Source organism: Ambystoma mexicanum, chromosome 9 (genome assembly GCF_040938575.1).
Source record: "Ambystoma mexicanum isolate Mex_15411 chromosome 9, UKY_AmexF1_1, whole genome shotgun sequence".
In the NCBI taxonomy this organism is placed as follows: domain Eukaryota; kingdom Metazoa; phylum Chordata; class Amphibia; order Caudata; family Ambystomatidae; genus Ambystoma; species Ambystoma mexicanum.
In genome coordinates, this window is record NC_090931.1 from 954702817 (window position 1) to 954715514 (window position 12698).

The 12698-nt window shown below is 44.1% G+C and overlaps 1 protein-coding gene across 2 annotated transcripts in view; it reads right to left on the bottom strand.

The window, feature by feature from the left end:
* The window catches only part of LRP2 (LDL receptor related protein 2), a 516831-nt gene that overhangs the window by 54804 nt on the left and 449329 nt on the right, over positions 1-12698 (bottom strand). For both annotated transcript variants that reach the window (XM_069616158.1, XM_069616157.1), the window contains 3 exons: positions 9777-9997; positions 6460-6639; positions 3959-4078 (listed from right to left, as the gene is read on the bottom strand). In XM_069616158.1, coding sequence (XP_069472259.1) covers positions 3959-4078; positions 6460-6639; positions 9777-9997 — 521 coding nt within the window. The remainder of the gene's footprint in view (positions 1-3958; positions 4079-6459; positions 6640-9776; positions 9998-12698) is intronic.

Sequence of the window (12698 nt, forward strand, 5' to 3'; positions counted from 1 at the left end):
AAACGCAAATTGAGGACTTGAAAGACAATGGCAAATTGGCCATCCTTCTACTCCTCAACCTCTCAGCAGCTTTCGATTTGGTCAATCACCAAATCCTCTGCCATCATTTGAAATTAGCTGCCCACTTCTCTGAAAAAGACACCACCTGGATTAGCTCCTTCACGGCCAATAGACATATGAGAGTATTTTCACCTACCTCATCTGCAGATCCTACGCCGGTCCCCTGCGGAGTGCCACAAGGGTCTTGCGTATCCTCTACACTCTACAATGTATTTACCAAACCCCTGTTTGATGTGCTTGACTATCTGTGTGTCTCGTACACCAACTACGCAGATGACACCCAGATACTCATCCCCATTTCGGGTGATTACATTGCTGACTCCAAAGCTCTGAATGACATATACCAAGTTATCCAAGCCTGGATGGCCCAACACGAGCTCTGTCTTAACGATGACAAGACAGAGCTCCTCATTCTGGGTACCCAACAAAGACTTAACAAGCTTGACCCCTCGTTTAACACTTTCAATATCGATGGCAACTCCATCAAAGTCTCCAAAGACACTAAAACCCTGGGAATCTATCTCGATGCTACCCTCTCTCTCAACAGACAAACTAATGCGGTCGTCGCTGCCTCTGCTTACACATGTAAGATTAACACAGCCTGCCTCCCGTTTCTCTTCACACAGAATTGCATTATTCTAACTAGGACACTGGTTATGGCCAAACTTAATTACTGCAATGCACTCTATCAAGGCGCCAACCAACGCAACCTTAACAAACTTCAAATTACCCAAAATAATGCTATCAGAGCGGCACTCAACATTCCAAGATCTGCACACATCTCTGAAACCAGGAAGAGTCTTCACTGGCTCTCAGTTGCCCAAAGGATATCACTGAAATCACTGACCCTCACACACAAATGTGCAAACAACCAGGCTCCTACTTACTTACCCTCTCGGTTCTCGGATTACATACTCTTGCGGTCACTCAGATCCTACCAAGCTCACTGCCTCACGATTCCCAGATACAAACAACAGACAGCCGGAGGTACTAGCTTCCCTGTCCTAGCTGTCAAACTCTCCCACCCTATTCAAACACAAAGCCAATCTCTGGCTTGCCACCATTTCTGACCCATCGCCCTCACAGGCCATCTGATTCTCCTCGCCTCTCTCTATTCTGACAGCCATCACTCTCACTATCTGCACTGCTATGTACTTTACTGTTCCTTACTGTAACTGATTGATTGTATATGTAATCCATGCCATGTATGTACCTGCTGCTCTAAGATATGCACCCGGTTGCCTTCGGGCCTGGTGCGCTATACAAATAAAACAAATACAAATACAAATATCAATGATTTGGTGATGTCAGGCTCAGGGACGGGGGGATATGATTTAGTGCCGCAAAGGCAGGTCACCCAGGGCGATGCGGCAAGTGATAAGATTATCACAAGAAGGCCGCATTCTGCTGCCTGATTTCGCTTGTGTTCTAAAGACGAAAACTTTGGTAAGGTGCATAGGAAATGTTTGTACGATCGATCAACGTATGTTTAAAAACACAAGGCCGAACCATAGGGACAATAATATTTCTGACCGCACCATTCCTTTAACAGTGGTGATTGCAAAAAAACAAGACCTGTTCCGGGGATCTTTTAAACACAGAAATAGCACCAAGGTAACCCCTTAGAGTGCCAATCTGTAGGCCTGCTCACCCAACACCAAAAAGAAAATGTACGCCACCTGCCAGTATAAATGGACTTCGTAGTGGGTCTCTGAGCTGTGAGGAGCACATCGATGACATCATCCCACTCCTTGTATCTGGGTCTCTGAGCTGTGAGGAGCACATCGAGGACATCATCCCACTCCTTGTATCTCATCCTCTCAGTAGCCAAGCATGAAAGTTCAGGCTGCTGAAGTTCGGAAGGAGAACCCGCCCTTCGACCTGGGAGAGGAAGTCCACTCTTCTCGGAAGGTGCCATGGAGGGCAGATGGACATGTCCAGCAACTCTGAATACCCCTTTCTCCGGGCCCAGTCCAGAGTGATCAGGATCAGCGTGGTAGCGAACAGACATAGTCTCCTGAGGACCAGTGGGATGACCGGGATCGGCGGGAATGCGTAAAGAAGGCAGAAAGTCCACTTGACCATCAAAGCGTCCTCAAAGCTCCTTGGCGATGAAATTCCCTGGAGCAGAACAATTTGCACTTCCTTTTGATACTGGAAGCAAAGAGGTCTACTTGAGGAGGCCCCCACAGAGAGATCTCCATAACTTCCTGACAGAGCTCCCACTGGTGGGAGGCCGAAGTTTGTCTGCTCAAGGCATCCGCTGTGACGTTCACCCCTCCAGCCAGATGAGCTGCCGTCAGGGAGACGCTGTTCTCCAGAGCCCAGAACCACAGTCTCATTGCTTCTCTGCACAGATGCAAGGACCCCACTCCACGGCGTTTGTTGAGATAGGGCACGACCCACTGTGTTGTCAGTCAGGATTAACACAGTGTTGCATTTTACAGAGGGGTGGAAAGAGACCAGTGCCAGCCTGAATACCCTTAGCTCCAGCCAGTTGATATGCTCCTGAGACTCCACAGGAGACCACAGTCCGCTCACCGTAAGATGACAGATGAGCACCCCAACCAGTAAGAGATGCATGCATGCCCACCGTCACCTGGAGCCAAGGCTGCCAAACAAACCACCTCTCAGCAAGTTGTCTCGCCCAGCCCACCACGCTAGGTCCTGAGCTGCCCGACTCAAGACCTCCAGAAGGTCTGACATGTGGCCCTGGAATTGCGACCATTAACAACAGAGAAGCCACTGAAGCAATCCCATGTGTAGCCTTATCTCCGGCCCTACTAGGATGCAGGATGCTATGAGGTCCAGAAGGCAGAGGAAGGCCGAGGCCCAGACTTGTGTCTGTGATTGAAGGACATTGACCATCCGGAAGATGTTTGCCACTTGATCCTCGTGCGGGAAAGCCTTGCCCATACGACTGTCCATGACTGCTCCGATAAATCAGAGAGACTGGGACTTTTGGAAGTTCAGGGATAAACTCAAACTGTGCAAGAGAGTGCATGTGCGGAGTAGATGCTCCGACTCTAGCTTGGGTGAGTGAGCTTGGAAAAGCCGGTCATCCAATTAAGGATAGACAATGGGCCTCATTACACGGTATGCAGTAACCATGTCGCTATTAACGCCATGGTTGCCGCCGGTATTTTACCGTGTCCGCCTTGGTGGATGGCGGAATTACTGCCCTACTCCAAGGTGAGTGGGGGCGGTAATTCCCCATTCACCAAGGCACTTCCCCATTCCCATTTTTGCCCCCATAGGGCTCAATGGGAATGGGGAAGGAGCTAATTACGGTACCGCAAATTGCGGTACCGTAATTAGCACCAATGTCCCTTTGCGGGCCTGTTCCTTAACGGCTGGTAAAACCAGCCGTTGAGGTCGGGTCCCGCAAAGGGACCTCGTAGTAAGGCATTAAGGGTTTACCGGTACCGGTGCCCTTACCGGTACCGGTAAACCCTTACCGCATTCCGTGTAATAAGGCCCAATATGTGCAACAAAAAGAGGGAAGCTAAAAACACACCAAAAACCTAATACGGAAATAAAATACCTAGGCAATCATATGAAACAACGAAGGCAAGAAAATAAAAAAGGCAGAGGGGTGTCATAGAATAATAAGAAAATAAAATATAAAAGCTGGAGAAATTAAACTGCAACCGAGCAATGAAAAGGGAGGGAGTAGAAGGAGGGGAAACAATAAGGAAAAGGGAACATTTTATGCATTTTTGTGAAATTGATGGTAGTTAATCTCTAGTGTTAAAACAATGAAAGTGTAGTATTAATCACATGCAAAAGAATGCACACTGCACAACAGTTGCAAGTTTTCAATGGCTCAGGGTTACACATGTAAAGTATAATTTATAATTCTCCACATTAGGATTTCTACTTTCACAAAAGACAGTACCTGCATCACACAGCGTGGTGCTGCCTTCAAAATAGCGCGTGCCTTGCGGACATGCACATGTGTATCCGTTAGGTCTCAGCAAGCACAGATGGGAGCACACATCCTTACACGGGCTGGCAACTGAAAAGAAAATGATACAAGCACAGGTCAGTGAAAACCTATGTACAATTGCTTCCCTACACTGTCTCCTATCTACTGCACCTTATAGTGGATTTTGTTGTCCATGTTTTAACATGTAGTGTTGTTTTTCTTAGTCCCTCACAGGACGGTAAAGGTCGGAGAAATTCACTGTCTTACAGTGAAAGGACAACAATGTTAAAAATTCCTTTTATGACTTAGAATCTTCCTTGTTTAAATGTTGTAAACCCTCTGCATACCAATTGTTTCCAAATTAGTTAACATTTTTACATGATACAAATTCATAAATGTGAAATGTTTGCTCATCGTTAAAAAAAAATACTTATTTTCAAGGTTTCCCAAAGTATTTAGAACTTTTAGAATATTGGGATTATCTGGTAGCCACTTTTAACATTCATTTATAACTGTTCACCAACCAATACCAACTCTTTTCAAAGCTGCAGAGTTATGCAGAAGATTTATTAAACATGGCAAACTTTCTACACCTCCTGAATAACTCGTGGTCTGCAGCTTTGAGGCTGGACATTTCCATTAAGTCGGTATTTGCTCATCTTTACCCACTGTGGCATGGATTCTACCTTGGAAATAGTATCTAAGATGTGCAGGGTTCCCAGTGAAAATGTGCATCTGACGCCTTTTCTCCAAGCCCCAACTCTGTGGGAAATCCATCATTTTAGAGCTGCATAGAGACAGTGAAATCTCTTTCCTAATGATTTTACTTGATCTTTGATGTCCTTAAAGTTGTTTGGGAACTTGACCAAATGAAATGGAACAGATCACCTAAGGAAATAAAAACTATAGGTAGGCAGACTTCATGCATGTTTTTAGGCAGTGCCTAAAATTAAGTAAGCATCACGCGTACTTAAGGATCCATCATCCTAATGGCATGCAGGGCATCGGCCGGTCTTCCCTACTCGATGTTTCACCCACAAATATGAGGCAGGATCAATATCTGTTCTTATTAAGAGAATTCTAATCTTCCCTTAAAATGTATTTTTCGTTCAAATCCTCGAAATCCGAATGCTAAACTTACCAAGCCCCTAATAAGCGGCTGTCTGCCTTGCTTCAGGTTTACTCATTGGTTCTACTGGGGACTAAGTTGAAGGGTGTTCTTTTAGGTGAAACTTGGGAATAATAACTAGTAAATCCAGAGCCAATATCAGAATAAAATGGGAATCACTGTTTATGATAGGATTGTATTTGAATATCACTGAAGGTTGAGCTTCCTGAACACACAGAGAGTCTCCATGCCACACTGATGAGACTACAACACACCTAATTAATGGCATGTGTGGCTTCACAAATATGAGATGGAATGCCTATCGCAAGTGTGGAAAAGAACATCTCACATTGGATAGCACCTGCAAGGCGGTGCATTTTATTAGAAGGGCTAATTGCCCGTGGGGAGGTGAGGGGCGGTCAGCAGTAGCAAGTAAGTGCTGTTGGGCCCCCTTCACGCAATTTTCATCTTTCACAAAACGGTGTGCTAAACAAAAGCGTAAAAACAGGCACAATTGCCTTACACCTTGCTTTTACACTTCGTTTTGCAAAAAGTGAAAATCCCATCTGCCATTTACACTTGGCAGACGGCATTTATGTGGATTCCACAGGAATTCATTTGTTTTAGACCAGCCTGAAAATCTCAGACTGGTGCAAAAAAGCAGGTGGTTTTGCAGGTGGTGAGGGAACGGGAGGCAGAAACGCATATACCCTTCTGTTTCCCACTGCCTATATGAAATCTCCTGGTGCGTACAATAAAGTATAAACACTACTGGCTTACACTTAATACCCCTTACACCTAACTTTTACCATTTTATTCCTGCTCTGAGAAGTAGAAATTACCAGTGAAAAATATTATTAAAGTTTCTCATGAATTTTGTAAACTTAAGAGGTTGCCAGATTTGGTGACATGTGTTCTGCTGCACTTGTGTGTTCTCGATGGTTGTTAAAGCAATCTGATACAATCAGCTTTGCAGTGAACTCTTGATAGCAAAGTCAGAATGGAGTAGTAAAGGATCTTCCTGCCTTGACTTTTACTGGGCGTGTTACTGACTTTGCTCCCTGGGTGACAAACACTGATTCGAATGGAGTTGGCAGGAACACACATTCACACTAAAGTCATTCTTCAGAAATACACAGTCCCTTCCATGTCACTCCCACCCATCATGCTAAGCTCACCCTGATCGTTGTTGCTACTTATTTTGGTCTTGCCTGTTAAGCCAGGCTTGCTGTTTGGTTTCTATGGGATCTTTAATTTCAGTGCATTTCTGTACAGCTTCAGTACTATAGCTCAGACCAGAGGAGCACATTCGAAAGTTCTGCTTTCTGAACAATGTATCATGCTGTGAAACAAAGTGACTTGCCTGATCGATTGTATCTGTGCTCGTGGTAGATGCGCACTTGCGTAAGCCATGGGTTCACGGTAAGCACTTTCGTTTTTCTGCCATTCCCAAATTTCTCGTCTTTCCACACTTCCCCCTTCTCCTTCGTTGTCCAATACAGATGGTTTTCAAAGACATCCAGGCTGTAGGGATTTCCCAGGTCTTAAAAGGAAGAGAAGCTGTCAGACACCAAAGATCCATGGAAGTGGCAGAAAGAATCTACAAATACAGCGCTATGTAAATTGATCGAATCTTGATGTTGAATATGCTCTGTTCAACCCAAAGTGGCACTATACCCAGGTCTGCAAGCTCAGCTGTAGCATACACTATGTTAACGTTTAGTATTCAAAACCTTTGCAAAAGCATATACAAGAGTTGGCCAATATGGGGCTGTCCCAAAGCAATTAAAATAAATATGATGTCGTGAATATGTGAGCGCTTTATCAAGTGCAAGTACTTTCAATGTCGAAACATTATCAAATATCAATGTGTTTTCCCTGCATGCAATACAATATATATCCCTTTGTTTGTTCATGAAAGTACATTTCCCAAGATTCATAATCTTACCTATTTTGCTGAACTGGGTCCTTTTAAAACAGAATCATAATTTTAAATGTAGTTTCTTAAGGTGAAGCCTATACCCTGCTTGTAATTTTCTATGAATGAGCTTCATTTCGCTGCACATACTCATCTTCTTAAGGTTCTATGTCATATTTCTGCATTTTAAAGCTCGAACACAAAAAAGACTGATTGCCCCCCTCCTTCACCGCCCTCTCCCGCTGATTCTCTCGTTAATCAGGGGGTTCAACCCCCGATCCTACATTTTGCCACCCACCAACACCTTCCAGCCTCAACACAAGCATCCTCCCCACACATACGCACACACACACATACAGACAAAAACTCACCTATCACTCCTGCGACGACCCCGCTGGGTTCACAGAGCCTGTCAGCCCCTGCGCTCACTCGTGTGCGGCAGGGACGTGACAGATCGATTTAGAAAGATCGCTCTGTGCGGTCACGGAGCGGTCTATCTAAATCAATCTTTTTTCGAATCGATTTTTTTAAAACGGTCTTTTGACCTGATACCCTTGTTAAATGACAGGTTTCCAAGCTGAGACCCAGGGATGGAAATTCACGGACATGAGGTACCACTGTGTAAATACATCCAAATGACCACATATTGTATTCCCTTGAATCCAAGTATATTGTTCTATTGTTCAAAAGGTAATGGCCAGGAGGAAAAGGAATGGAGGTGGCAATAACCCGGAAGATAGGAGATTGACACTACCACAAACACACAGATTACTGATCCATAATGATCGTCATGACCCAGCAGGCTTTCACTATCTTGAACCAAATGCATCAGCAAGAAAGGAGGTGGAACCACATTCAAACACAAAGGCACAGTCAATTCTAACATACTTACCTTGCATACAAACTGAGCCAGGAAATCACTTGTATTACACTGTACTGCATTGCACAAAATCATCACGGCTCTTTCAAAATCGAGCAGTTCATGGAAGGATATCAAGCTACATGTGATCCTCACAAAACTAGAACATTTCAAAACCCATCCCTCCTCCACAAACCAGATAGGAACACCAGATGAACAACTCCAATACCTTCACAAATGGATTTCAAACTCTATATGTACTGGCCCCAAAGAAGCCCTTCAAAAACTCCCAAAACAAGGAGGAAAGGAGGCTACAGCAAATAGAGGAACAGCTATCTGCTAATGGATAAAATGGAGTACTACAGACAGCTCCAGATCAGAAATGACAAAGGCCTAAAAAGCAAAGCCCACTATGCACACCACAGGGTCTATTCAACATGCCCAGAAGTCATTGTTCAAATATTATTAAAACATTCAAAAACCGTCCAGCCTGCAACACAACACATAAACCCACCCCAATAACTCAGTGACTAATCTCAAATTCAACAGATCCGAGAACACGTGGGTTTAACAGCTGAATTACAGCATGCACCAAGCAACTAGCACACAGCAAAATCTCAATACCGGCCCTGTGACTGTTCTGCTGCTTCTTGATGCAAGAATTAATAACCACAGTCAACACCAGCAAGGTTCACCTGAAGACCATACTCCCAAACATCTACAAAGTCGTAACCTAACAACCCAAAACTTGCTATCTTTTTCTAACATCTCTTGAACTCAGACTAGAACAAGGTGTCATCCAATGAGCCTTCAAACCAGCTTATGTGAACCCTCTACTTAAGAAAACTACACCGAACCCGATGACCTGACAAGTTCCGACCCACCTCCAAAACACCCTTCATGGCCCAAATCCCTAAAAATGTATCTACCAACAAGCCTCAGACCATGCCAAAACCAGAAAATCATACCTAAATCACAACATAAATTCAGACCTAAGAGAGGAACAGAATCCACCCTCTAATCCATATGGCATACAGTTAAGAACTCCAATGCAAACATACCAAGTGCACTCATCCTACTAGACATTTCCCCAACCTTTAATACCATCAGCCACGAAATCCTGCTAAAAATACTCATGGACCTCAGACTAAAAGATACTGCTCTAGGTTACACAAAATTAGATGGGGCATATTTGTAGCTGATTCTTGAGTGGAAGTTGATCTACGACCAGAAACACTGTCTGCAACTCAGCTCAAAGCCATCTGTGCTACTCGAATGCCAGGGAACGTTTCCCAAGAGCTAGTGACATGTAGGTTTACTGTGTCACAGCAAGAGCAGCAACACACATGCCACAATGAGACTAGAGCCACGACTGGCTTAACGGACATCAAACATAAGAGCAAGGAAATAGTTGACCCTTGCAGAGCATGCGTGAATACTCTGCTAGATGGTGAAAGGAATCTTGACAAACTCACAATATTCTTTGCAAGACGGAGATTCTGTATTCCCTAATAGTGTGATCCTGGAGCACAGTACTGACGTACATAGTACAGAGTCTTCATGCTTTTGTAAATATTGGGAAAATTAGGAATGAAGTTATAAACTAAAATAAGTTCATTTTGATTAGTAACTAGACAATATGTTCACATCACTTGGCTTTGTTGCTGAGAATCATTATTTGCATGATAATCCTATACGGTTAGTCATTCACATTTCTTTCTTTAAGCATGCAGACGTGTGTTGTCTGAGCAACTACTTGTTTATTGCTGCACTAGATAGAGGAATGCCATGATGGTTTAATGGATGTCTCCGGCTAAAAGCAAGCTGCAACATCATTTCTGCAAAACAATATATAGGTTAGATGCTGGTTGTAACTACATGTATCCATCCATCCATTCTTTACCTCCAATTAAAACAGTCCTCCTTTCTGACCCATCATACTTGATGGTTTCCACAATGTTTTCTTTAGAGTCGCTCCAATAGATCCTGTCATTGTTCAGATAGTCAATGGTAAGGCCAGTCGGCCAACCCAGGTCATCTGAGATCAGAACCTGCCTTCGTTGTCCATCCATCCAGGCACACTCAATCTTTGGCTGCCTTCCCCAGTCCGTCCAGTACATGAGTCTGCAACCAGAACAGAGATAGATCAGAATTCTGCTCAACAGATACAGATATTATTTTATAACAAAAATATAGAATGCAAACAGTGTCTACTGGTGGGTTTGCCTGATATACCTATTGAGCAATTCCTGTACCAGAATTTTGGGTGAAGTGATGGTGAATAACATTTCTTTCGAAATAGGACTTATCTTCAAATCGAATTCCAGGGCATTATCGAGGACCTTTCGACAAACAGTCAAGCATGTCCCCGTGTCCTACCATAGCTGCATAGAACGTAATGTTGGCCACAGTGGAGCAGATCAGGATCTTTGCTGATTCCTACAGCCCTGCATTTCAAATGCTTTTAGGTACCTGATTGTGTGTACCGAAGACGGAATATGTGAACTTTCAGGAAACCCTTTTTTACGTATTGAGCTGGACGTTTCAGAACCGCGCTGTGTATGTCAAGCAGGGTTTCACGGAACTCAGTGGTTTGTGACTTATCCTCTACTTCCAGGTAGATTCCGGACCTCACTCCCGCTCCTTCCTTTCACCCAGGGGTCACCAGTCCTTGTCAACTATGCTATTTTTTTCCACCACTTCCTACATGCAGATAAGACCGGCCTTTTGTGCAGTCAAGGGTGTTCTGCTGAGACTCCATTTTTGTTTTATTTATAAATCGGGAGGAGAACGTGCTACTCGGGCTGCAGTGCTAATGGTTGATGCTGGATCCCATTTGTATTTCCACTGGCCAATGAGAACATGTGTGCTTTAAGTTCTAAGCCTACCACACGTCTTACTTTTGTTTATAAGATTATCCAGGTGATGGCCATAATCTTAAAACTCCTAATAAAGATGAAGTCCCTTGCCAATTTGGGGTCGTTATTTAGCATCCTGAGTTTTATCATCTCCTTCTCTACTTTAAGCATTAGTGCCTGAGGGGGCAGTCAATGCCAGCCATTAAGTGCTAAGAAGGCATCATGAAGCAAGACACAGACAACAGACTTCAAGTTCAAAATAAAATACTTTATTAAACCCAATGCCAGGATGGAAGAAGGCTCCCGATTGAGTGGGCTGAGATGTATGTTTCAACAAGGGCGCTCAAATCTCAGGCCCGATGGCAAACATAACTTTCTGAGCCTAGGGAAAAGGAACCTGGGGCTCTGCAGCCTAGATCTGTTATATCCTTGCAATCACACACCTCCTGAACAATGTAAACAACCTTTTTCAACATTCAGTTTCTGATCTGATGACCTGCGTGAAAATATTATTTTCAATGTCAATGAAATTCAGCTGCTTGGCAATGGAAAAAGGGGCTTATGTGTTGTGAATGCCTGTTTGCAGCCTTGGCCAACGAATTATGAAGAAGAAACTGTTTGCTGTTATTGTTGTGTACTCTTTAAATTACCTTATCTATGACAGGAAGAAATAACTGGTAAAATTCAACAGCAAAGATTCAATCTGCAGACATGCGTTTTACTTAACTTTCTCCATATTAAAATAAGTATTTTTTGACAAAATGTGTGTCTAAAAATGTAGCTGTAAAAATGATATGGGCTGAACCCAGCAGCGTGAAAGTAGGATGCCCTTTCCCTAACTGGCACAGTGGGCTGCAGGGGCCTTGAGCAAAGCAGTCACCAGTAATGCAGCCAACACTTTAATATAAGGCTTTTCGGTCCTAAGGCACACCTTGGGATGGAACCTTTGCACATGGCAAAGCTGGCGTTAGCCGCTGAACCAAGGAACACAGCAAGGGGGCAATTCTTGACATTCTGTGCCACTTTTCCGGTGGATGGCTTGGCAGGGTAAGAGTCATGGGACAGTGGGACATGCGCCTTAGCTGGGCTGATCAACTAATGTTAACAGAGCTATTGGACAGCTTCTGATCATTCCCAGCAGCAGAATGCCCACTCCTGTGCCAGAAGGCTGCACACAACTGGATGCAACTTGTCTTCCTTAATGTAGGGTGATGGGTTATAATCTAGTGGGCACACACAGGGTACGCTACTGCCATTGCTCGCTATCAAAGATGTCCTTTAATGCGACAAAGCACTATAATCATAATTTCTTTTGTATCTAGCACCTTAGATCACTTTCCTCCAGTATTCAAGTGCTACACAGCAGGTAATAGCATTGCCCTTCTCAAGTGGTACTCATGCATACTCCTCAGTATGCTGGAAGGCTAAGTGGACCCTTTTGGGATAGGAACCTGTGACTACAGGTTGGAAGAGAGGCTGCTTACCCCATTGAGCTATATCATGATCTGCACTTCATGATGCAACCACTACGGTGGCTCGGAAGCACAATTCCTCGATAGGAGTTACAGAAAGGAGTTATTTCTTTATTTATATTGTTCATTTATAACGCGCCTGATGCCAGCGAGAGGTTTCTAAGCATGGGGTCGGGATTCGAACCTGTGTTGGGCTGCACTGGTTTGCTTCCAAGACAAACGCATTGCCCCTCCCGGCCCCCCCACTCCCCAGCTATGCTTCCTGCCCTGTCTTGAAGGGGCAGTTAAAGTAATGCGCTCCCGATTTGGTTTTAAAAGCAGAGTTCCTAAATTGGGGCAAAAGAGAGCTGTGTATAAACGGTAGCTACTTGTGTGGTGCAGTGTCAGGGTTCCTAAATAGGAGCTGGAGGACAGGGTGTGGCGCAACATACTTCCTTAGTATGAACTAGAGGACTGCACACACATGGAAAGTACTCATGTGATTTAATGACAGAA